Source organism: Petaurus breviceps, unplaced genomic scaffold, assembly GCF_028583685.1.
Source record: "Petaurus breviceps papuanus isolate PSGF00001 unplaced genomic scaffold, PetGlider_PUasm1.0 120, whole genome shotgun sequence".
NCBI lineage: Eukaryota > Metazoa > Chordata > Mammalia > Diprotodontia > Petauridae > Petaurus > Petaurus breviceps.
In genome coordinates, this window is record NW_027185627.1 from 37726 (window position 1) to 63300 (window position 25575).

Sequence of the window (25575 nt, forward strand, 5' to 3'; positions counted from 1 at the left end):
GGGAGGCACAGGATTGGGGAAAAGACCTCTGGACATATACTGCCACTATTTCTCACCTGGCTATTCATCACAGTACACAAGAGCATAGTGAGGTCTCCAGGATGGTTATCTGTCAGCCATATGGCCCCTTGTAGGCCCACCAAGTGGTGTAGGGGGCATAGCATCTCAGAAGGTAAGAAGGGGCTTTGAAAGATGATCTTCCATAAGTCTCCTGACTGGGGCAGTGGCACCCCTTGGGCATTCAGCACTATAGAGCCATACATGGTTAGAGAGAGGCATTTAGAGAAGCCAAAACAACTTTAATGATCCTTCCTCATATTACCCCATCCCTTTTCCAGATAAATTAACCTTTACATGTGTGTGTGTGTCTTGGGGAACAGGGAAGTTCCAGTTAAGGGAAAAAATTGGTTGGTGAGTGGGTCAGTTGGGGAAAGGATCAGTATCTAGTCTTCACCTCTTTCCAGGCCCTGCTGGATGTCCGAAGCATGATCCTTCATGAATCGCTGGGCCAGGCCAACTCCCAGGGTCAGAGTATTAGCCAGGACAGTCAGCTCCAGAGGAAGGACAGAAAGAGCTGAAGGCAGCCCTAGAGTCATACATCAGGAATCACTAGGAGCTTCTCCAACCAGACCTTCTCCCCTTTCTTTCCTCAAAGTCAGTAAATTCTCCCTTCCAACCAAAAGAATTTCCATCACCTTCACTTGAAAAACCTACCACCTAAACTGAGCCTCACATCTGGAAATCTGTTCCCCTCCAAATGAACTACCCTCCTCCACTGAGGGAAACCCCTCCTACTACACAAAACTATCCTTTGAACAAGATCAATAACTCTCTAGGGGTGCAGAAAGTAGGCTTCCTTATTCCCTCTTCCCAAAAAGGGATGGTCCTTGAGAGTCCTAGAGACTAGGATCCTTCGCTCTTAATACCCTCCGTCCCGTTTCGATCCCAATCCCGCTCCTGTCGTACCCTGTAGCCTGTGGAGAAGCCCCCTGAACTGCTCAAGTGCGTGATGTGCAGCCTGCTGCTTCAAGGGCTGTCCAGAGTCCTGAGCCACCACCTGCTAAGCACAGAAGCTGTCCCTGGAGGCCTCCCCCAGCCCCCAGCCCCTCCTGTTGACACCTCACAGAGTATCCTGGGTGCCTTCCATTGAGCCCCTTCCTGGGGTGTGCTGTGAGATCTTCACTGACCCACTTACCAAACCACCGAGGCCCCCCCCCCATCGAACCTTTCCTTGAGCCCATCCTCCGTTCTCCCCAGGGGAGCAGCAGCCTGGGCAGTTTCAGTTTTGGCCTCCTACCCAAGACAGTTGTGTCTTGTTTCACAGCCTGGAACCTAAACCCATCCGGACCTCGCTCCCTGGCTTCTCCCTTCCCGGGGCCTCAGGGGCTGGGGGAGGCGGAGGGGGGGGTATAACGGAGGGGGTCTGTGCGGGTGGAGCTGCGGCGAAGAGTGTCAAAAGCGGGGTTACATGGGCGGGAAGGGGGGTGTCTCTGTGGAAAGGGTAGGGGAATCGTAGGAACCGAATTTTACCCTCCACTGCCGGACCAGTCGATCATTTTCCTCCCTCCACAGGCCCAGGCAGCTGGGTTGAACCTGGGGCGCGCTGGAGCCTGGGGACATGCTGCCCCCGGCTGCTGCCTGGGTATTTCTCGGCTTCTCCAGAGCCCACGTCTGGCCGGGCTGGCAGCGCGGAGACTAGTAGGGGCAGACGGCTCGGGGACACCCGAGGAAGCCGAGGCGTGGGGGAACACTCGGGGAGGAAGCTCGCACATGGGCAAACCCGAGCCCTGGATTAGGATCCCGTACGCCTTCTGCCCGCCCACACAGGCTCCAAAGTCTTAGCGGATAGGCCAATGCGGTACAGTCTGCAGCTGTGATTGGCTGTTAGAGAAAGGGCGAGGCCCGCGGGAAACTTGAGAACGGAATGATGGGAACGCCTCTTCAAGGAAGAGGGTCTATTAAACGATTAAGATATATGGGGGATGATGTTGTAGGGTAGATTATTAGGTCGTCTGAGAAGTCTCTCCCCGCTGTCTCCTCGCGGGCAGCCAGGGGTAAAGAAGTCCGATCCCTGACCGACCTCCCTCCCCCAAACCATACGCTTCCCAGCATGCTTCAGGAACTCACCCCTGTTCAGGGCATGCTGGGAAGTGTAGTCTTGAGCGGATACTTTGCAGGCCTGTTATTCTGGGGGAAAGAAGGCCTGATCTGGATCTGCCTCTTCACCAAGTCTTGCTCCCACCCACTGGGGAGCAACCCCCTACACCCTTCTTTGTAGCCTCCCCATTCAAACTTCCACTCCTTCCCAAGTTGCATATGCCTTCTTGCAGTCTAGCCTCCTAATTGTCCCCCAATAAATCACACTTCTCAGGAGCTGTTTTAGGCTCCTACTTCCACTTCCTCACCATCCACCCCTAGTCATCCGGCTTCTGTCGTCTTCAAACTGACTTCCTAATGTCCAAATGCAATGACCTTTCTCCTCAGCGCTTATTCTCTGGCCTCTCTACTGCTTCTGTCACTATGGAGTATCCTTTCATTCTTGAAAACTTCTCCATTTTCATTTTTAAGTAGTAGTAATAAAAGCTAGTATTTATATAGCATCTACTAAGGGCCAATCGCTTTGCTAAAAACTTCATAAATCTATCTCATTGGAACCACAGAAGAATCCTGGGAGGCAGGTGCTATTTATTATCCTCATTTTATATATCCTCATTCAGCAGAAGGTTAAGTGACATACTCAGAGTCATACTGCTAGTAAATGTTGGAGGTCACATTTGAACTCCAGTCTTCCTGACTCCAGCCCCCACTCCTCAATGGGTGGCATAATGGGTCAAATAAGGTTTTTATAAAGAGCTTAGCACAGTGCCTGAGGTGTATTAGGTGCTTATTCCCTTCCCCATTGATGAAGGTGCATTATTTAATTCAATCACTATTTATTTAATTAATCTCGGCTACACCAGCAGTTGTCCTGAAAAGGATCTGGAGATTTTGCTGGACTGCAAGCTCAGTGTGAATCAGCAATGTGATATGATAGCCATCTCTTGCTGCATTAGGAAGAGCACAGGAAAGACAGTGATGATACTCTGTCCTTATAAAGCTTCACCTGGAGTATTTTATTCAGTCCTGGGCACAAAGGTTTAAGGACAGCGATAAGCTGGAGTGTCCAGAGGAGAGCAACCATCAACAGCCATAAGTTCACGACATATCCAGTAAAGGTACTGGGCATGTTTAGCTATAGGAAAGAAAACTCAGGGGGTTATAACTGTGTTATAATATTTATATATATATATATATATATGCATATAATATATATACATATATAACATCCCATTTTCAAGGGGAGTTGAAAAAAAGACAAATTTAGGCACATTATCAGAAAAAGAAAAAAACTTCCATAAAATGATAGTCCCCAAGTGGAATGGTTTGTCTCAACGGGAGCTAGATTCCCCCTCCTTGGAAGGAGGTTTTCAGGCAGTGGAGATTCTTTAATGTACAAGTTGTTCTTAAATGGCTGCTGAGATCTCTTCCCAACTCTCAAATTTTGTGATTCCCTAATCAATCAACAAATTTTAACGGCCTACTTTGTGCCTATGAGAAGCAGCATGCTATATTGGTTAGAGAGCTACCTTAGGCATTCAGAAGACCCAGTGCAAGTCCTGCCTCTGAAGAACACTGAATAATCCTGGACAGATCACAACTTGTCAGCCTGTAAGCAGCTAAGACTGTAAGTTTCAGAGAAGGTGCTAACCAACATTAGCAGAGGGAGAGTCCTCATCCAGGAATTCTTTACATCAGTGGTTCAGGCCCTATTCCTATCCCAATTCTTATGTGTCAGGCACTCTTGCTAAGTACAGGGGAATACAAAGATAAAAATGAAATGCATTCTATTAAAGACAATAGGAACACAGAGAAATATATGCAGAATAAATACAAGGTGGCTTTGGGCGGGAGTGCACTAGCAGGTGGGGGGTCAGCTGCTAGTATATAGAAGATGGTACTTGAGCTGAGTCTTAAAAGAAACCCCCATAGTTTGGGGTGAGACTGCCTGGTATAAGTGGCAGCTAATACAGAGATAGAGATAGGAGGGAATTGGACTGCTATGTGTGCAGAAGAATAAGTAGGTCAGTTTGACTGGACCAAGTGAATGGAGGGGAGTAATGTGTAAACAGGGATGGGGAACCTGCAGCCTCGAGGCCAAGTGTGGCCTTCTAGGTCCTTGGGAGCAGCCTTTTGATTGAGCCCAAGTTTTACAGGATAAATCCTTTTATTAAGAGGATTTGTTCTGTGAAGTTCAGATTCAGTCAAAAGGCTACACTTAAGGACCTAGAGGCTTCATGGCCACAGGTTCCCCACCTCTGTGTAAGATGATGGGAAAAATAGGAAGGGGACAGGTGTGGCAGCAAGCACCCCAAGCATCCTCAGGGTTTGCTGCCAACACAGGTTCTTGGATCTGCTTTGATAAAGGAAAGCAACTCAAAATGGGTTAACAAGCTTACTTTAATCAGTCAAATACATATCGTTTACCTAGTTCAGGGGAAAGAGGTCAGCACCCCGAACTTCAAAATATACAGACAGAATTATCAAGACAGAGAAACAGATCAAGTAGACAGTTTTCCAAACTGTCCAACCATTACATCCATACCAAACAACATCTGGGTTTCAAAGCCGGGGGGCTCTGGACAACGGCTTCCCAGAATCCAGATCAAATCACAGAACACTTCTCAAAGTGAGCCCCAAAACAAAGCCTCACATCAAGGCTTATGTAGCCTTCTCCTGGCTCAGAGAATGTAACAACCTTCAGGACCCACTGGCCAATCAAAAAGTATCTACTGAAAAACAAGCCTCCTACCCCAGGCTCCATCCAGGTGCACTTTAGCCTAGGGGCAGGGAAGATCTTTAAATTTACATTCCCATTACAACAGGTTATAAAGAGATTTAAAGGCCAGAGTTGTTTATATTTGATCCAAGAAAGAAATCACTAGAGTTTATTGGGGGGGGGGGAGGGAAGTAGGAGATAAAATAGTAAAGACCTTTGCTTTAGAAAACTCACTTTGACAACTGTGTGGAGGATGGAATGGAATGGGGAGAAGCTTAAGGTAGGGGACACCAAAAGAGGAAGCTGTTGTAATAGTCCAGGTAGAAGGCAAAATTGACCTAAATCAGGGTAGTGGCTGTGAGTGATAAAGAAAGGATTTACTCAAGAGATGTCAAAGAGAAAGAAATGACAAGATTTGGCAACTATATGGGGTAACTGAGACTGAGGAATGAAAACAGAAGATAGTACATTAGACAATAAAGAAGTTTGAGATAAGTGTGGGAAAAATTCTATATTATATATATTGAGTCTGAGATAACAATAGAACATCCAGTTCAAAATATCCAATAGAGAATGGTATTTAAGAACTAGTGGGGGAGGCTAGGTAGTGTAGTGAATAGAGCACCAGCCCTGGAGTCAGAAGGACCTGAGTTCAAATGTGACCTCAGACACTTAACACAAAAACTAGCCATGTGACTTTGGGCAAGTCACTTAACCCCAACTGCCCTCCAAAACAACAACAAAAAAAAGAATTCATGGAGTTTAGGAGAGAGACTAGGGCTAGATATATCCATTTGGGAGTCATTGAATACATGATAGCTGATGAGGTCTTCAAGTGTAAACAGAAAAGAGGTGACCCAGAATAGAACTTTCAGGTATATGAGTATTTAGTATTCATGAGCTTCAATGATTTAAGTCTCAGAAAAAGTCAGCGAGGCAGAAGCCAATGCAGAGGAGTGTCCAAAAGCCAAAGGTGGTCAACAATGTCAAATACAGCAGAGAGATCAAGAAGGGTGAGGTCTGAGAAAAGGCCACTTGACCTGGCAATTAAACTGTCAGTGAAACTTGAGTGAGAAATTTCAGTTGAGTGATGAGGTCAGAAGATTGCAGAGTGTAAAAAGGAGGGTACTGAGCACAGAGTGTAGGCAATTTTTCAAAGTAGTTTAACTGAGGAGAAATACAGAATCATAGTTAGCAAGGATGGTGAGTTCTTGTGAGGGTTTTGTAAGGAAGTGAGAAACATGCATTCTTATAGACAATAGGAAAGTAACCAGTTGTTAAGGAGAGATAGAAGTTTAGATAAAGCAGAATAATGGGTGGGGAGGGGAAGAGTTGAGGACAAAAAGATAAGATAGGGGATCAAGGGTACCTGTAAAGGGGGTGAGAAGGGTCACTTAAGAGTCTACTATTTGCCAAGCACTGTATTAGCCGTGTGGACAAAGCAAAAAATTAAAAAATATTTTAAACTTCAAGGAGTTTTTATTTTAGTAGGGGACAGAACATGCAATTAGGTTACAAGGTAAATTTAGGAGGGAAAGAGCATTAACAAGTGGGCAGAACAAAGAATGCTTCCTGTGGATGCAATGCTAAGAGGTAGCACCAAATGAGCCTTGAAGGAAGCCAAGGATTCTAAGAGGCAGAGGTGAGGAGGGAATGAAGGCCTATGGGACAGCACAAAAGTGGGAGATGGAGTATTAATAATCTAGTTTGTCTGGAATGTAGAATGAAGTATGGGGAAATTATTAAAGGCTAACAAGGTAGGCTAGAGCCAGATTGCAGAGGGCCTTAAATGTATTTTTTATCTTGAAGATAGTGGTGAGCTACTGAAGGTTTTTGACTTGGGGGAAGAAAGGGGTGATATGGCCAGACTTGTGCTCTAGGAAGATTATTGATATCTGTAGTGAAGAATGGATTGAGCTGGATGAAACAAGAAGCAGGAATACTAATTATGAGAATTTTAACAAGAGATGACAGATGTTAAAAGTGTTAAGTAGTGGCTATGTGAGTAGAGGGAAGAAATAAGATAAAGATATTGTAGAGGTAAGATCAACAAGACAATTTCCCCCACTTCCTACCAGCTGCACTGCTTTTGGACTTCTCTACCATGCCTTTCTGCCCCAGGAAAATCACTATCCTGCAAGACCAAATCAGCTTTGGTACTTAATATCCCATCGGTCACCTCTGCCCTTCTGACTGAAGCTCCAACACCACAGGCCCCTTTCCCACCAGCCACATCACTTTTGGACTTTGTCATGGCCCCATGCTGGGTACCTTCCCTCCTACCCTTCTCCACTTCCTTTTGTGTGGTTTCCCCCCATGAAATTGTAATCTCCTTCTGGGCAGGGACTGTCTTTTCACTTTTTTTTTGTGTCCCCAGCCCTTAGCACAGTGCTTGGCACATAGTACTTAACAAATATTTATTAACTATTGACTGATTAGGTGTGAGGAGAAAGAGCAAAGAGTCGAAGATGACCCTCAACTATGACTGGAGGGATGGTGATACTCTCAACAGGAAGGAGTGGGCTGAGGGGATGAGTGAGATAATTGTTTGTTTTGGGAGATGCTCAGAAGCCATTAAAATGGAGGTCCTCAGAGGGTAGCTGGCAATCAAGAGAGATTATGGATGGATATAGAGAGGGTTTTGCTAGTTATCTATGGAGATGATTTGAGAATTTTAATAAATGCTTAATTGTACTTGCCCTGTGGCAGAGTTTTCCCAAACTACCCCTTCTCAAAATTACCTTTCTGTTGAGGGCACCACCTACTTCCAGTTACCGAAGTTAATAGTGTCTTTTTCACTGTCCAATTCCAATCAATTGCCAAGTTTTGACAATTACACAGAAAATATAGAGAAAAAAGAGATAAGAAGACTCAGAACAGAGCTTTGAAGAAGACAACCAGTTCAGAAGCAGGATGCCTTCTTTCCACTCCCAAATGTAGGTTTTCCCAAGGCTAAATTCTAAGTTTTCTTTTCCCCCTAGATCAGTTTTTTGAAGCTCAAACTGTGCTACGAACAGGAAAAATATCAACCATTCTGACCTCTGAAACCTCAGCTTTGGTTCCTCAAAAGTCTGTAAACTAGGAAGAGATTCAGAGAAAAGTAGTCAATAAGTTTACAAAGCACAGTCCTTGCTACCCTTCAAAGGGGAGGATCTGATTTCCCTTGAAGTTTTCTGGATCTATAGACACCAAGATATTGAAGTGCAGCGTGGAAAAAGCTCATTACCAACACAGGCACCCAATCCCCTTCTCTCTTGCACCTAGACCTTACGGGGAGATACAGAACTTTTTAAAAACTTTTAGGATCAAAAGTCCTTGTTTCTGAAAGGTGAGTTTAGGTTCCATAGGGACAATGTTTCATTTACAAGCACTAGAAGGTACTGGTTTTTAGATCTGAGAACCATTGCATTAGATCTTATTGTATCCTGCTCCCCTCCCCTCCAAGCAAGCACACGAGCACACATACTCTATGTATATGTGTATGTATGTATGTATACACACACATACCTCATATGAAAAAACAGGTGCCAATATATTAGAGGTGCTAATGGTGGGACTTTCAGTACACAATATAATAGTGATTGACATAGCTCAGAAGGATGTCCAGGCTGTTTGTCTCTCCTGCAATATTTTCTTACTTCCCATAATAGTTATCTTAGGCTATTCCCTGACAAGATTTTGTATTTCATTGGTAATATGTTGCCACTGAAGGTTTCTGAAAAGGTGAATTACATAGAACTATACTATAGGAAGATTAGGCAAGAGAAGAAGTAAGATCAATTGAACGATTAAGGTTAAAGGCAGGAAAACCAGTTAGCAAGCTGTTGTAATAGTCCAAGATAGAAGTAGTGAGTTCTGGAACTAGACTGATAACAATGGGCATGGAAAGTAGTGTAATTGGAGAGACATTACAAAGTAAGTACAGACAGAATTTGGTCACTGTTTGGATGTGGGGATTGATAGACGCCAAATATGATATTGAGGTTCCAAGCCTGAATGATTGAGTGTGCCATCGATAGGAAAAAGGAAGTCATAGAATGACAGAATCAAACTTGGAAGGGATCCAACCTATACCTGAAAGAATTCTCTACATGACCACCTACAAGTGGTCATCCAGCTTTGTCTGAAGATTTCTAATGAGGGGAACACAGTGACTGCCAAGGATTACCTGTAATTATTAGTTTTTTCCTAACATCAAAACCAAAGCTGACTCTATGACTTCCTCCTCTTGTTCCTAGTTCTGTCGTATGGGCCAAAACCCGGTCTCTCCTCCATATGACAGCCCTTCAGTTATTCGGAGATGACCAACACGTGCCCTACTTCCTTGAAGCTTCTCTTCGTTAGGTCAAAAAATGCAGTTCCATCAAGCAGTTCTCATATTGCTTCCTCTTAAAGATGATCACCATTCTCTGGAATCTAGACACTACAGGTTAAGATCCTTCCCGAAGTGTGGTCCCCAGGAAGGAAGGTGACAGCCGGAAAACATTTAGTTACAGCAGGACAATCATACTCTCTTGTGCTCTGCACTTCCTGCTTCTCAATGTGGTCTAAAAGCATATTAGATTTCTTGGCTACTATGCCACACTGCTGATTTTGAGATGTAAGGTCACTAAAAACTGCAGACCCTTTCCACACAAACTGGTTTCTAGCTATGCCTCCTTCCATTTTGTAACTGTGAAATTATCTTTTTTTTTTCTCTTATTTTTTAGTTTACATCAGTCATTTCCACAAGATTTTGCTATAAATTTTCTCCCCATTTTTCCCCTACCCACCACCCCAAAATAGCGCTCATTGAATATCCCTCTCCCAATCTGCTCTCTCCCATATTTTCCCCCATTTTCCCCTCTGACTTTCCAGTAGGGCACAGTGGATCTCTATGCCCCAGGGCCTGTATATCTTATTTCCCAGTTGCATATAAAGTAATAGTAATAATAGTATATATATATATAAACATTTGATTTTAAAACTTCAAATTCCAGATTCATTCATTCCCTTCCTCCCTTGTCACCCACCCTTACTGGGAAGATAAGCAATTCAATATAGGTTGTACATGTGTAGCTAAGCAAAACATTTGTGAAAATAATCTTAAGTGTCATAGGATGAGCAGTTTTCCAATGCAACCTCTCTGACCCTGATATAATTTCTTCCCCTCTGTACAATCTGATTGACCTCAGTATTCCTAATGAAGCTTCCTGGTGTAGGAGCATAAAAAGTCCAGGCACAGACTTGGTGAGTACCCGAGATGTCACTAGTCACCATGTCCTAATGTCTGAGTTTCCAGATGGAGATGAGGGTCTATATCCAGAAAAGCTAGTGCCAATGTATCCTTGTACTAAGGGCAAAGTAAAGCTCCTTTGCTAAATGTTCAGTGACTTGCAAGTGTCTCATTTTGTCCCAACATCAAACCTGAACAAGAGAATGCTGGCTTTAGAGACCCTCCTACACCACCTAGGGTCAGATTTTACATTTGTTTCTAACATTAGTCTACAATATTTTAGAGGTTATCTAGTACAATTCATACCTTAACAGAAATAACCTCCACATCCCTGATAAGTGGTCTTCCATGCTAATAGGAAACCTCGAGTAAAGGAGAACTGAGGACTACAAAGGCAGTCCATCTCACTTTTAGACAGCTCTATTGCAAAATTTGTCCTTTCGTTGATGTAAAATACAGCTTTTAGCTTCTTTACTCTCAGACAAACTAGAATATCTGATTGCTTCTCAACCCAAGCCTTCAAATAAACAATAATTATGCCTCCTATCACCAGTGCTGTTATCTTCTCTAGCCTAGACATCCCCAGTTCCTTCAGCCTACTTCCCTTTTCACGGTATGGTTCTAGACCACTTTACCATATTGTTCATCTTTTGGTGCTTGTTAACATTCTCCCTAAAACGTAGCTCCAGAACTGAACACAATACTTCATGTATGGTCTGACCAGAACAGAGAATAAGGAGACAATCACCTTTCTTGTTCTTGACAAAAATTTTTTTTGCCTTCAGCCTTAAGGTCATAGCATTTGCCTCATCTAACTTCTAGAGTAAGTGGTAAGGCTGGAGACCATGGACTTTGTGTTCAGGGGACTGACTTAATAATAGGAATGAGGCTAACATATGGTGCTGACCCAGAATCTGATACCCATCTTCTGAATGGGTATTTTCTTTTAAATTGACCTTAAGGATTGTAACAAATGAATAATCAAGTGGTATGAGCTTGGAGGAAGCAAAAGGGAAACATCCACTGGTCACAACTAGAGGAAAGAGAAAAGGAACAGTAAGCATCCATAAATCATGCAATTCCAGAATTTAGAGCACAAGACAGGGTTAGGGGATATGTTCTAAACGTGGTCTTGCCACTAATTCACTGTGTGATCTTGGGCAAGTTACTTTCTCTGTAAGACTATATAACCTAAATTCCTTCCAAGTTTCATATTTTGAGGCAGACAGTCCTTTAATTCCACCTCAGTTTCTCCCAAAATCAGACTCTGTTTAGGGATTCTGACGCAATAATGATTATCTATTTCATAATCCCAGAGAAGGCTGTAATTGGCCAAGTTGAAAAGGACATATGTTGTATATACTGGAGTTTATGGGAACACTTAGCAAATTTTCTCATTTGGATTAACTTCAATATAATCCAGCATCTCCAGCACACAAAAAGCATCAACTTTTCCTCCTATAACCAGGTCCTCTGAAGCCCTAAGTGTCACAATGCCCTAAAATAGCAATAGAAGAGGTAGGTAACCCTCCACCCCCATGGATCTCACTTGAGGGCACTGGAGTCAAGAATATGGTCAAGCTGCCCCTCTCATCTGCTGAGCACCACACCATCAATCTAATGAGGCTAACCTACAGGTTTGTGTACTACTCTAATAACAGGGTCCTATAAAGGGCTAAAGAAAGGTTGAATCTCTAGGTTAGGAATTCTTAACCTAGGGTCCACGTTTGTTTTTAGAAACCTTTTTTAAACTATATTTCAATATAACTTGCTTCTTTGTTATACTATGTATTTTATTTTATGCCTTTAAATACATTATTCTGAGAAGATGTCCATAGGCTCCACCGGACAGCTAGTGGTCCAACAAAAACATTTAAGACTCCCTGCTCCAGCCCACCTTTTCTTTTTGCTTCTTTCTTGAACCTCTGGACACAACTATTTTAAGATGTAGGTCTAAATTTCATCTTCTTAAGTGGCCCAGCATTTTAGCTGATGAAGATGATTTCTGGATTTTGACTGTGATGTAACATATTAGCTATCTCAGATTTCTACTGTTGGCAAATTTAATAAGCATGTTATCACCCATATAACTTAAAAAAATGTTGAGTAGTGTAGGATAAGGACAGATCCCTGGAGTGCTCCACTAGAGACCCGCCTCCAAACTGATACCAGTCCATTATCAACTACTTTTTTTGAGTCCAGTCATTGAGTCAATTCCAAATTTACCTAACTGGATGGTAGTCTAATCCGTACTTCTCTTATTCACAAGGATAGCATGATTGCCAATTTAAATAAATTAACTTACCTCTGGGTCTCAGTTTCTTCATCAGTTAGATGGCACAGCAGATAGAATGCTGGGGTTAGAGTCAGGAAGACTTGAGTTTAAATCTGGCCTAAAACTTTTTTTTTTTAAAAGCAATCGGGGTTAAGTAACTTGCTCAAGGTTACAAGGCCAGTTATTTCTGGGTGTGGCACGAAGTATCTGAGCCCGGATTCAATCCCCAGGTCATCCCAACAATGGGGCTGGTTCTCTTACTCGAGGAGCCACCTGGCTGCCCCTAAGCAATTGGGGTTAAGTAAATTGCTCAAGGTTACATGGCCAGGTGTTTCTTTCTGGGTGGGTGCTAAGTGTCTGAGCCCAGATTTGATTCCCCAGGTCATCCAGACTCTGGGGCTGGTTCTCTTACTCGCTGTGCTACCTGGCCACCCCTGGCTCAAAACTCTTACTAGCTGTATGAGCCTGGCAGAATCACTCAAGTTTCCCAGAGTTGTTGTGAGGATCAGATGAGATAGCATTTGTAAAGCTTCTAGTACAGTGCTTGGCATACAGTAGTACTTACTAAATACTTGTTCTCTCCCCCCCCCCCCACTTCATAAAATTGAGAGGGTTGGACTAGAAATTTTTATTTATCCTCATGTACCTTTTGTAGATTTTTGCACAGTAGGCTCATAAACATTTGAATGAAATGAGGATAAGGCTGAGAGAGACAAGTTGTAGCCAGATGGTGAAGTGTTTTGAGGAATTTACAACAGGCAACAGGGAGCTAATGAAGACTAAATTTCAAGTAGGTGTCTTAAAATTTTTAAGGAAGATTATCATAAGATCATAGATTTGGAGATAAGAGACCTTAGCAATCAGCTATTCCCTCATTTTAAAGACAAGGAAATTCAGAGCTAGTGGAAAGTCATTTACTCTAGGTCAGGCAAGTAGTAAATACCCAAGTAAGAATGCAAGATGTCATGGAGAAAGGAGAGGCTTCTAACAGGGAGACCAGTTAAACCAGTGCAGAAATTCAGAAGAAGGGAATGAAGGCCTGGACTAGGGTAGTGAGAGTAAAAGCCTCAATCATACATCAGTCTCAGGCTTTCTAATTCTCTGTGACTCTTACTGTCCCACCCAGCATGCCCCACCCCCACCCCCATTTCTATCCCCCTCCAAAATGTAAACTTCCAAAAGGGAGGGACTGTCTTCTTTTGTGATATCCACAGCATAACCTCACATGGTGTCCACACTGAGTATAGGAGTGAGGGGTACAGACCCAGGGAGGGGACAGACTTCAATACGGCACAGAAGAAGCTGACTGGGACAGGATAGAACTGACTACAGACAGTATTCTTCCCCCACAAAGTTCCACCCCACAGGACAGCAGTATTTTCCCTCCAGCACCTCTTTTTTTCACACATACACATTTCTCCAGTGTTTATTTCACTCTGTGCACACACAGCAGCTCGCTTCCCTCACCAGGGCCTCAGAGTCACATTAACCCAATCTCACTTAAGGAAAGGCAGTCATTTTGCTTGGTCAGACTAAGGAGAGAACCATTTCTAGGTAGCTGCTTAGCCTGCCCCAATCCTTCCAGAGGAGAGACGATTTCAGCACAGATCTGAGTTCTCTGCCTCTCTCCAATCCTGAGTATGAAAACCTCAGTGAAGTCACTGATACCATGTGGCTCCACAAGTGTGGGACCTATTGGTACAAGCCCCGAGAGCGGGGTCCACACTGTCTGGACCCAGCTACAACCAGGGCAGCACAGGTCTCCACAGAAGCGAGCTCAGTCCCAGTCAGAGGTCCTGCTCAGCAGGCCGTCTCAATCCTAGAATTGTAGGATAAGCCATGTAGAGATGAAGCCAGGGATTACCTGCCCTGGAGGGGTATAAGGGAAGGTTGGTCCCAAGGTCCAGATGACAAAAGCTACCTCTCCTGAGACAGAATGAGTTGCTTGAACCAGGACCCCACAGCTCTGTCTACCCACATCACCAAGGCCACACCCAGAAGAAGTGCTATGCTGCTCACCACAAAACCCACAGCTTCAAAGATGAACCTACAAGCAGAGAGGCAGGGGCATTAGGATGGTACCAGGGGAGGGGGACATTAGAAGAAACTGGCAAGTTCAACAGAGGCTAGCTTTTTCTGCCCATTCTCTCTCCCTCCTCACTCTGACACTCTGGAAGGACATACATACCCCTAATTCACCAGGCTGCTGCCACCACCCCTCTTCCAGAAAATACCTCTCTATTTCCCTTTTACTTTGTATCTGAGCAGACTGACACCCAAATAAAATTTTCCACCCATGTTCTAATCCAACTCTGGACCCCACCCACCCTATATTCTTTTCTCACTGAGATCAGCCACTCACTTGGGAGCAAACACTTTCCAGACCATGAGATGCCTCCGAAGTATGGAAGCTGCCAGAACACAGGCTAAGACCTGGAGGGGAATGGGGAAAAGAAGAGTGAGGATAACTAGGCTGGGGGACAGAAGTGTACAGAGGCAGAGAGAGATGAAAGGTGAAACTCATGAGCCTGAGGAGAAAAGCAGAGGTGCATGTCATAGAAGGAGCACTGATATTAGCACAGTGCACGGGCCCAGGTTCTATTCCTGACTTGTTCACTATCTTGCTGTGTGATCTTAGACAAGTCACTTAACCATATGAACCATAGCCACCTCATGGATAAAATGGTGACTCTGAAAGTTATCACAACTCTGCACTTCTTCATCTCTAGTGCTCAGAGCACCTGCCTCCTGGGGATAATGCTAAACAAATTACTGTCCCCTCACTTTGGGAAAGAATTGAGGGCTGTGGACCACAAACTCTGGTTTCCTTGTTCAGCTGAAGGACTCTCCACATACCATTAGTTGGGTCTGAATCATGGTATGGTAGAGAAAGAACTGGACTTGGAGCCAAGATATCTGTGTTCCAGTATCTGTTTTACCACAAAGTCTCAGAGAAATTACATGCATCTCTGTTCCCTTACCTGTAAGTTGGAGAAAATTATTTTGGTCCTTTCATATAGCAGGAGTGTGGGGACCAAATGAGAGAAGGTATTTAAAAGGGTTTGGAAAACTGTTATAACTATAGAGGGGGTAGACAACAGATCCAGAATAAGGCATGCATCTTCAGACAATGCCCATGTGTCTATTTGTTTTGTTTGATGGTACTTACTTGTTTTAAGTGAGAATTGTACTAGGAGGAAGGAGTGACTAGGAAGTAACAGTAATATTTTTTTTCCCCCAAAAGCACCAATAGAGCGTAAAAAAACAAATTGTGGAGTGCTATACAAAAGTTAAGAATTACTAACTCTTCAGCTTCCCTCCCTTGAAGTCCCCAGCCATACCAGTTAATCATACCCACCTGTATACCTAGGATAAAGAGGTACTTGAGGCCCAGCTGCAGGAGAGCAGCATTGAAATGGTGAGGGGCATCTCGGAGGCGCATCTCCATCAAGGGCTCCTCCTCCTTCTCTCCCTCCACCTCAGCCCCACTGGCTAAGGGCTTCTTCTTCTTCGAAGAGCCTTGGCCTTCACACACAAAGGGCCAGAGCAAGAGCAGCGGGCAGCCAACTGCCTCCGGGGGTGAGGGAAACATAGGTTTGGGGTTACCTCAGGTTCCAGGAACTTGATCCCCACAGGACAGCCCCATCCTGACAATTCTGTGCTTTAGCCAGATGAGGTTGGGGGCTTCACAAACGAGGACTCTTCTCTCTAACAAAAAAAACTTCCAAGGGGCCTGTATCTCATCATTCCTTGGCTAGTCTTACCCACTGAGCAAATGAGATCAAAGGACAGACAAAAATGAGGTTCTTCCCTCCACCCTAGTGCCACTTAGGTGGGACTGTCACCACTCCCCTCTAGAGTCTTGGGCTCAGTCCCTAGAGAAGGAAGGGAGGTTGGGGGATAAGATACCTGAAAAAAGAAGGTGGGAAGCAAAGGTGTTGGCCCCCACAAGCAGAGCAGGCAGCACAGGGGATGAACCATGCCCTTGGGGGAAGCCCACAAAGGCAGCATTCCAGTGGATAGCTGGAAAGACAGGCTGATGGCCCGTGGAGTAGAAGGTCTGAGTGGCTGTGAGAGCCCAAGCAGAGATGGCTAGCCATGGCACAGAGAAGGGACCTGCAAGGAGACACAATTCATCACCTTAACATTGTTAGCCTACCCCCCCACACCACCATGTCACATGATTTCCCTGTATTCTGCTACTTGATTGTTACTTCCTGTAATATGATTCTGCCTGACTTTGCATCTGCCCCCTATGTCTAGTCACCCTGATCTAACCCGTCCCACCCAAGATCACAGTTGTAGATGAATGGTCACCAGTTAGGCCCAGAGAATCAGTGGGGTACAATTTCTCCAAAGGAAGCAGTTCCGGTGAGGGGGAGGGGGAGGGGGAGGGGGAAGGTATGGAGCAGGGGGAAGTGCTTATTCCCGTCTCCCTCTCAAATTCTGATAGCCCTTGAGATCTAGTGACAGCAGCACCATTATGGAGTGAGACCAAATGTCAAGGTCACTTAAGCCGGCCTATTACCAAGGAGAGGACAACCTCTATCCCAGCCTTGCTACTTCACCCAGGAGTATAGCTGTCCCAAGGGCAAAAGAGATGGATATTCTAGTGGAATCTACAAAGAGGACAACCCTGCCACCTACCAGAACTCTCAGCAGGGGTCCCAACAGCAGCGGCCAGCAGCTGCAACAGCAGGAAACTCTGCAGGAAGAGGATCAGGAAGGCCAGGCTGATTCGCTCAGTGTGCAGCAACAGCAGCGGGAAGGCCAGCAGGGCAAGGGCAGTCACCACGGCGGCAGAGTACACGCTCCCCAACCCATAGGCAGCCAGCGCCATTGGTGTCTGGCCCCCACCACTGGCCAGCTTCCCCCTCAGTGCCTCCTGCATTCGACGATAGATCTGAGGGACCACGTAGTCCAGGTCAGCCTGCGAGGCTGGGGGTCCCACAAAAGGGACAATGATGGGGTTGGAGCTGCTTGCCCCAGTCTTGACCAATACTGTGACAGGCTGCCAAAGCAGCAACCCTAGTCCTATGGCTGCCAGACCCAGTACAGCCCGTGGCAACCCTACCACAGCCCCAGATACCAGGGCTTGTAGCCTGGGGGGTGCTTCATCTGAGCCTGATGCCAATGCCCAATGGGCAGCAGTCCCCAGTGCCATCAGTGGCAATCCCCAGCGCACAAAGAGGACCGGAGGCACAGGGCTGTTAAGATTCCCACAGCGGCGCAGCCAAAATCGTACAGATAGGACCAGCACCCCTAGTGCCCCTAGACATGCCCCATACCAAAGGTTCTTGGCCTGGCCACCACCCATTGCAGCTAGAGGAGCCAACCAAGGTGATGACTGGCAAACAGGTGTCTCTTCTGGGCAGCGATGGAAGAGACTGGACAGGCGTACACACAGGAGCAGGCCAAGCAGTAGCCCCAGGGCCCGTGGACCCTCCCGCCGTGCCACAGATGCTGTGGGGGAGCTAAGGCAAGGAGCTGTGGGCCACCCTGTCAGGAGTCGGCCCTCCCAGTGCAACTGAGCCACTAGAAACAGGGACAGTGAACGCAAAAGGAAGGGGGCTGCCCGGGCCTCAGCCAGGACAAAGCTGTCAGAAAAGAGGACAGCAGAGCGGAGGAACAGAAGCAGCAGGATGGGCAAAGGGCCTGGGAGAAAGACTGCCATTGGTGGCCTCGCCCTCGACTTTAAAGCCCACATGAAGGACACGAGGGAGGTGGCTGCACCCCCTGCACACAACAGAAGGGGTTCCAGCATGCTCCCACCTGCCATCAGGCCCCCAGCAAACAAGAGAGCCCCTGCCAGACCCCAGGCCACAGACCTGAGAAGCAGGCAGTGGAAAGGGAAGTCAGGGGAGCTGGCGAGCCCAGAGGTCACTAGGCAGAGAAGACAGGTGGAGGCCAGGAGTATGGTGCCCCCTATCATGCGGGCTAGGCGGAACTGAGCCCATGTCTCTGTGCAGGCTGTCCGTGCTCCCCTCAAGAACAATCTCAGCTGGGAGATCAGAGCCTGTATGTCAGCCTCTCTGACCTCTTCAGCCTTCAGCTGATATAGCAGTCGCTCATACTCAGAGGATGCCGAGGAGAAGAGGTTCTGAAGCCGTTGTAGTTCCTCAGGGGGCAAGTCCTGGGAAGCTAATGAGTAAGCATGAAGAAATCGGGATACCTGGGAGAAAAGAACATGAGGAAAATGGAAAAGGGAGTTATAAGGCATGAAGGAGGAATAAAAACAGAGATGAACAGATGTCAAGAGAGCCCCAAGGACAGAACTCATACCTTATATGGGGTGAGTAGGGACAGAAATGGGTCAGAGGAAGTATGAGGATGACAGGGTCAGCCTGTGGGTCTCTAATCCAACATAGTCCCCATCCCTAGGGAGTGCCAGTGCCTCTACCTGTTGGGCATTGAGATGATAGGCAGAGGCCTGGGCAAGAGCTGTAGCAAGAGGTTGGGCATCTCCTTCCCTTGAAAACAGGTCCACCATCACTTCTCCTATGTTTCCAAAAGGTATGGGCAGGCCAAGCAGAAGGGCCAGAGTTGGCACCAGATTCACCTGGGGAACCACTTCTGGGTCCTGGAGGAAATAAGACCAAAGGGAAGAATGAAGCAGTGGAAAGGGTGGAGGGAAAAGGTGAGGAAGAAAGGCCACTTCATAGTTCTAGCTTAGAATACAATGATTAAGGGGCGGCTAGGTGGCACAGTGAATAGAGAGCACTGGCCCTGGAGTCAGGAGGACCTGACTTGAAATTTGGCCTCAGATACTTAACACTTACTAGCCATGTGACCTTGAGCAAGTCACTTAACCCCAACTGCCCTGACTACCCCCTCCAAAAAAAAAAAAAAAAAGAATGCAATGATGGAGAAGGGGGAAAAGAGAATTTAAAGGTGACAGAGATGGATGGGTAGGAGTGGTAGGGGGTTGGGTATCCAGAGAGAAGGGGCTTTAGTGATGGGAGGGTGGCAGAAGTATGGGGAGAGCAAGACAATCTTTGAAGAAGGAGATAATGTGGAGAAGGCTTGTTAATTGTGGGGAAAAGGATGAAACAGTCACCTAATGGATACTGAGATCAGAAAGAGAAAAAGAGTTCAAGAGGGCCAAAAGGAAACAGGAGAGACCCAGGCAAGAGAACTAATGGTTTATTGCACTTACCTTCAGGGGAGCCCTGGGAAAAAGGGGCAAAGGACTATAGAGAAAGAGCGCAGCCATGACTTCTGACTTGCTGTCCCCACCATGGTCTCCTGTTTCTGTCATGCCATGATCTCCAGCCACCACCAGAAGCGTATCATTCTCCAGTTGCTCCACAAGGGTCCTGATTGCAGGGTACCAAACAGTGGGGAAAGAGAAGGGGCCACTGGGAAGGTCCTAGCCTGGGTATAGTCCTCCCTTGACCCTTGGCAGTCCCTAAAGAACATTCTCAGGGGGTTGTGGTTTTGCAAAGTACTGTTACCTTGTTCAGCCCTTACATGATAACTCTATGAGGCAAGCAGAGCAAATTATTTTCCTATTTCGCGTATAAAGAAACTGAGGTTCAGAGAAATTAACCACTCTATCTAAAGTTCCATAAGTAATTAGGTTCTATGACCCTCAGGATAGTTTTCTACAGGACCCAACTTACTCAGTGGGTAGAGGGAACACAAATAAATATGAACTCTTGAGCTTCAGAAAGAGGAAACCAGTGACAATAATTAGGGGGGACACAGAGCCAAAGTCTGAGCAATTAAAGTCTGGTCCCAGAGAACTTCAATAGACCCAAGAGATATAGAGCGATCTTCTCCCTCTCCCTGAATCCTACTCTCACACCATATTCTACCCCAGGGAGAGGAAGGCAGTCTCTCTGACCAGATCACGCTCTACCAAACTACCCCCCACCACACACACGCACACAACACACACATATACACACTTCAGAGGCTATCTCTGTCCCATAATCAACTAGGCCCTGCCTCCTGTCCACAATCAAAGTTCTCTAGATCTTACTGAAGCATCTGGTCCATCTGGTTGAGCTTCTTGGCCATCTCAGGATGGTGGGGACCATGTTTGTGGCCACAGTGATCTACACCCAGGAAGTGAGCAATCAGCAGGTCCCAGTCATCTCTGTCCACTGTAGAAAACAACATTGAGAAAAACGGCCTGATACCCTTCCTCTATTTCCCAGCCTTTAATATTTCCCTCCCAATGGAGACTGATTCCAATCCTTATCACCCAGGGCAGTACCATCCAAAGGACCCTTAAAGCACCACATCCTTGCCCCTCTACATACTATAGCTCAAATTCAGATCCAATATATGTTGGATCTATTTCACGAACTGAGTATTGGCACTAGCTTCTCGGAACAGGACCCAAATATAAGACTGGTCTATCCCCAACCCTCCCTTCCATCAGAGTCTAAGTCTGGATCCCAGTTGGGACTGCTCACTGGTAGGGTAGAGGTGTTCCAGAATGCCATTGTCCACAGTGTGTAGATCTTTGACATTGAAGGATGGGAAGAAGAAAGCTTGAGAGAAAGCTCCTGGGAACAGCCCCTCCCAAGTGTCGTCCCCCATGAAGACCACTCGTTTTCCTGCAGCATTGGGAGAGTCAGGGAGATAGGTGTCAGGCATTGGGCAATGGAAGGGACCATTTGAAGACTGTTTTATAGTACAGTTTCATTCTGCGGTTAACTCTTTTTTCCTTCTCCCACCAATACAAATCCTTTGCTCTAGCCATGTCAGTTTTCTCACAAGGCTCATCGTCACTCTTATACCCCTGCCTTTGCTTACACCATTCACCCCATCTGTAATACCCTCCCCTCCTCACTGCTTATCCAAATCCTCACCATCACTAAAAATGCAATTCAAGTTGTACCTCCTACATGAAGTCTTATTAGCCGTCCTAATACACCATAACCTATCCTTCCAAATATAGTAATTCTAGTCTGATAAAACATAATTTACTATCACATAAATACTAAATAATATCAATCAAAAACCAAAAACAGTCCTGTGCATCAAAGAGCTTATTGTTCTCTAATTGTTTTGTAACTAACCTCTCTGTCTTAACAGCAATTCAAGTGTTTTGAGTTCTTACTCAAGGGGTCTGAGCTTACTTAAAGTCCAACATGAATGAACAATGAGACCAAAAAAACAAAAACAACCCTGTGATCTTAGGGTAAATCAAAAGAAATAAGTATAGTTTAGATACAAGTGACTAAAAGAAATATAACCACAGGAGGTAACTACTCTCGTCGTACTCTCTGGTCAAACACCACTTATAAATGTTGTGTTCTCTTTTGCATACCATGATATCAACATTAAAAAGGACATTCACAAACCAGTATATATGCAGAATAGCATGATCAGAAAAACGTGTGAAGTTCTGAAAATCATATCCTATAAAGACGGATTTAAGGATCTGGGGATATCTGCCCTGGGTAAAAGAGTCTCAGGCAGACATGACAGCTATCTTCAAATAGTGAAGGGCTGTCACAAAGAAGCACGTTTACTTTCAGTTGCAAAGAATGGAACTAGGAGCAGTCGGTGTCCGTTTCAGAGGTAAGCTTCTTAATGATTAGCATTGCCTCGGTAGGCCATCATCAGGGGTATAAAAGCAGAGTCTGGACAGCTACTTGTCAAGGTGTTAAAGGATTCCTCGTTGAGTGGGAGTTTGGCCTAGAGGGTCCCTTTCAACTCTAAGATTCTATTATTTGAAGATCCCAAGAAGTTAATACTCTAAGACTCTAACATTCCACAACCTTATTAGACTGACCTGTGCTGTTGAGTTGAGCAATAAGGTTATCTTCTTGGATGGCATAGCTAGCAAAGTTGCTCCCAGCATCAATGAAGGTAGGTAAAGAACCTGTGGTGAGGGCCTTGAGTCGTTGCATGGTGGTGGTGGGTGGGTCAGCCAGGAAGCGGTAGAGGCGTGCATGTTGTGGCTGGGTTTCCAGAAGTCGCTGTATGGAGCCCAGTTTTCCTAGGAAAGGTTGTGGGGCAGGAAGGCCACCTGGCCAAGGCTGCACAAAATCAAATCGAAGTGCATCTATCAGCACTACCACAGCTCGGGAAAATCGGGGAGTTGTCCAGCAGGCCCCTGGCTCACCTCGGCCACCTCCCCCCACAGGTCCCTTTCCAGGCAACTCTTGACAGCTGCTATGATTGGTAAGTTCCAGCCGAGTGAGCAGGAAGCCACTGGTGAAGAGAGCAATGCCAGCATAAAAGAGGAAGCAGACCCAGGCCAGGAAAAGAAGTACCAGGGCTTTCAGCATTCTGGAAGTCAGGAAGACACACATTATTAAGGCTCTCAATGATCACTTAAAGTCTCTCTGCTTTAACCTCTCCCTCCCTTTCTGTCTCTTTCTCCCCTCACTGTTACCCCCTTCTTCCACTTCTTTACTACTCTCAATGTAAATCTTTCAAGGCAGACTAGTCAAGGACACTTAAAGGTACAGAAAATAGGTTCTCCCTTCTTCAATCAAATTCCAGTTCAAAGCCAATACCTAACAAGGCTTCCTTGAGCCCACCTCTCTAACTCAACAGTACAATGTCACCTTCCATTCCAAGTTTAATGGATTACCATAATTTTTGAATACAAATAATTCTATCCTGCTTCAACAGTGACATGGGCTGTCTCATTCTGTGCCTGTTTTCATTTCTGTAAAACTAACTAGATGGCTTCTCTGGTCCCTTCTCACTCTAGAACTATGATCTGATGATTCCCATTAGACGAGAAATTCCTCATTGTGAGGTCCTCATTCTTTGGTTAGAAATTATCTACTATAGAAACTGAACCTACACGAAGAAAGCTGGAGCCTAGATAAGCATAATAACAGCACATATCTCCTGGGGAGGTTGTGAGGATAAAAGTAAAATATGTGTAAAGTGCTTTGCAAATGTAAATGCTAGGTATTATAACATTATTACTATTAGACATGACAAAATGTCTGGCGATGAGGGTTGGATGGTACAAGCTGGCATGTGTCTGATTCTTAAATTCCATACTGGTTGAAAAGAGAAAAATGGGTGGTCTGACCATAAGAGACCCTTGTCTCTGCTTTTATCCAATTATGGGGTATAGGATTATCATCTGTTACATTAATAGCATGAAGAAACTGGGATACTCCCTAGTGAGAAGGAACGACTCTTTTAACACAGGCTGAAGGGCAAGCGTGGGAATGAAACAACCACCACCTCTTCTCTGGCACATGGGAACGTACAAAAAAAATAGAAACCCCTCTAACCCAAGTTGTCCCCAGGAGTTTTCTCCTCTCTCTTACAACTCTCCTGTCTCACCACTCCCTGCCCCACAAACAGGTTTGGGCAGTGCCCCGAAGTTTTAAATGCTTCCTTAGAAGCACCTCCCTCCCTTCCCTCCCAGAGACAAGCCTCTCGGGTGTCAAAGTCACCCTCACCAGGATCATATGCCACTCCCCAATTTGGAGAGATTAAGCACAAAGGAAGGAACCATAAGGGACAAAAGAGGGGAGGGTGAGGGGAGGAAGGACCGCTCCAGGTAGAGGTTGGGGCGGGAGAACCTAGAACACATCAGTAGGTGGAGAGGAATGGAATACTTGGCAGAAAGGGGGTACTGGGACAAGGGCGTGGGGGGGGGGGGTAGGGGGGGGAAGGAGATAGGAAGGGGGCAGACACAGCACTGGGGGGCTTGGGGACACAGTTGAGGCCACTGAAGAGGCAGGGGTGAGTGGAGTGCCCGAGGAGCGTAGGAGGCAGAGGGGGAACATGATGTCACGGGAGGGGGAAGGTGGGGACACGTTACAGGTGTAAAACCCAGAGGGGGTCGGGCGGGGGGGGGGGTGAAAAGGCAGGGAGGGGGGGGGATGGGGGACACAGCGGGGAAGGGCTGGAAGGACGCACGGGCAGAGGGAAGGCTACGGACCGTCGAGCACACCTGCGGCAGGAGGGTGACGGAAAGGCACGCGCCAGAGGAGGACGGACGGAACGGGCACACACATGGATCCCCGCTTCCCTCCCCGCCCCGGGGAAGGGAGTCAGCGAGCTAGGACACTAAGAGTCGTCCCTCCCACCCGGCTCGGGATACAAGGGGTCCCCGGCGAGACCTCTGGGAGCCCTCAGTCACCTATGAGCAGCACAGCAAGCAGCCGGAAGCAGAGAGCTAAGAACCGGAAGTGAAGCGCAGATCTCCTCATTCCCCACTTCCCCCTTCCACTCACCATAGAGAAGAGGGTGGACAAAGCTAGAGTGGCGCGCGGCCTGGAGCGCCCCCTCCTGAGGACACTAGCATACAGACAAGCCTAGAGGTAGGGAGTCCCAGGGAAAGACCGGGGGCCTCCCAGAAATGATGAGGGGTGGAGGGGCCTTCTTTTTAGTCTTTGCATCCCCAGCAGCTAACACAGTGCCTAGCAACAGTAAACATTTAATAAATGTTTCTTAAATAAATTGTGGGTTACAAACCATTCCTCACCTCCAAATCACCATTTTAAATTGAACAGTGCGGTAAGGAAGTTCTAAAAAACTTGAGAGGGTCCCTTCACACTGGACATTACCCCCATAGGCAGCACCCCAAATGGCTGTACTCTGGCTAAACCCCTTACTAATTGGGGGTTGAAGGAAAGGGGGCCAAACCCCTCTCTAAATGGTGGCAGGTGGAAAGGAATTAAACATGAGGAATAGTGGCATTTAGAGAGGGGACTGTTTAATTCTGTCCTCATCCTTTCCACCAGTGTTTTTAAGTCCCTAGCTTTGTGTCCAGCCTTAGTTGGGTCACACCTCAAAAACAAAGGGAGAGGAACCCAGAAGCTATTTCAGAAATGGAGCAAAGTCAGGCTACTGGTGGATCTCAACTAGGCCCCCTGGGCGGACCTATATGGGAGGTAAATTGATACATATGGCTAGCTAGTCTTAAATCTGTAGAGACAGAAGAAAAAAGCTGAGCTCCTAATAGATATGCAGCCTCCTCACTAGACACCAATAAATTTGACCTTTGATCCCCCAGGGCAACACAAAACAGAGATTCTTCTCTATGCCCTGCAATACCCACTCCTACAATGGGTAAATAAGAAAGCATGGGGCTACAAGGGACAACAGGGATCCTACTTTCTGCCCCAAGTTCTCTCAGCAATATGACGCAAACTGCAATCCCCAACATGCATCATGAGTGAGGCTACTCAGCACGCTGAGAAATGTAGTCTAGTCCTCCTCCATAGACAGTTCTGTATGGGAGGAAGAGTGAGCAGAATGCTGAGGTGGTATGGAGAACTTCCAGTGTTCCTTTTAAAACTTCACACCTGCCTACTTGCCATAACAGTA

At 46.1% G+C, this 25575-nt stretch overlaps 2 protein-coding genes across 14 annotated transcripts in view; both read right to left on the reverse strand.

The window, feature by feature from the left end:
• Positions 1–2583, reverse strand: part of FANCG (FA complementation group G) — a 9552-nt gene extending 6969 nt beyond the window's left edge. Inside the window, exons 1-5 of one of the 5 annotated variants that reach the window (XM_069088631.1) lie at positions 2128–2579; positions 1531–1881; positions 967–1060; positions 455–586; positions 57–247 (exon numbers count right to left, since the gene is read on the reverse strand). In XM_069088631.1, the coding sequence (XP_068944732.1) occupies positions 57–247; positions 455–586; positions 967–1060; positions 1531–1620 (507 nt within the window). In that variant the 5' untranslated portion in view covers positions 1621–1881; positions 2128–2579. Of the gene's footprint in view, positions 1–56; positions 248–454; positions 587–966; positions 1061–1530 lie in introns of all 5 variants that reach the window. The other 4 variants (XM_069088648.1, XM_069088657.1, XM_069088625.1 and 1 more) reach the window with 4 other exon arrangements.
• Positions 2584–2913: 330 nt separating this feature from the next.
• PIGO (phosphatidylinositol glycan anchor biosynthesis class O) lies at positions 2914–24479 on the reverse strand. Of its 9 annotated transcripts, XM_069088613.1 has the most exons (12): positions 24386–24479; positions 22058–22557; positions 20730–20873; positions 20291–20414; positions 19463–19622; positions 18707–18886; positions 18344–18478; positions 16954–17011; positions 16216–16422; positions 15665–15873; positions 14669–14739; positions 12920–14353 (listed from the first exon to the last, which is right to left on the reverse strand). In XM_069088613.1, the coding sequence occupies exons 2-12, from the start codon at positions 22554–22556 to the stop codon at positions 14224–14226; spliced, it is 1917 nt and encodes a 638-aa protein (XP_068944714.1). In that variant the 5' UTR covers position 22557; positions 24386–24479; the 3' UTR covers positions 12920–14223. The 9 variants fall into 9 exon arrangements, with proteins under 9 accessions (XP_068944663.1, XP_068944714.1, XP_068944670.1 ...); XM_069088569.1 differs by having other exon boundaries at positions 15673–15873; positions 16954–18478; XM_069088604.1 differs by having other exon boundaries at positions 16954–18478; positions 24386–24478.
• Between the last annotated feature and the right edge of the window lie 1096 nt (positions 24480–25575).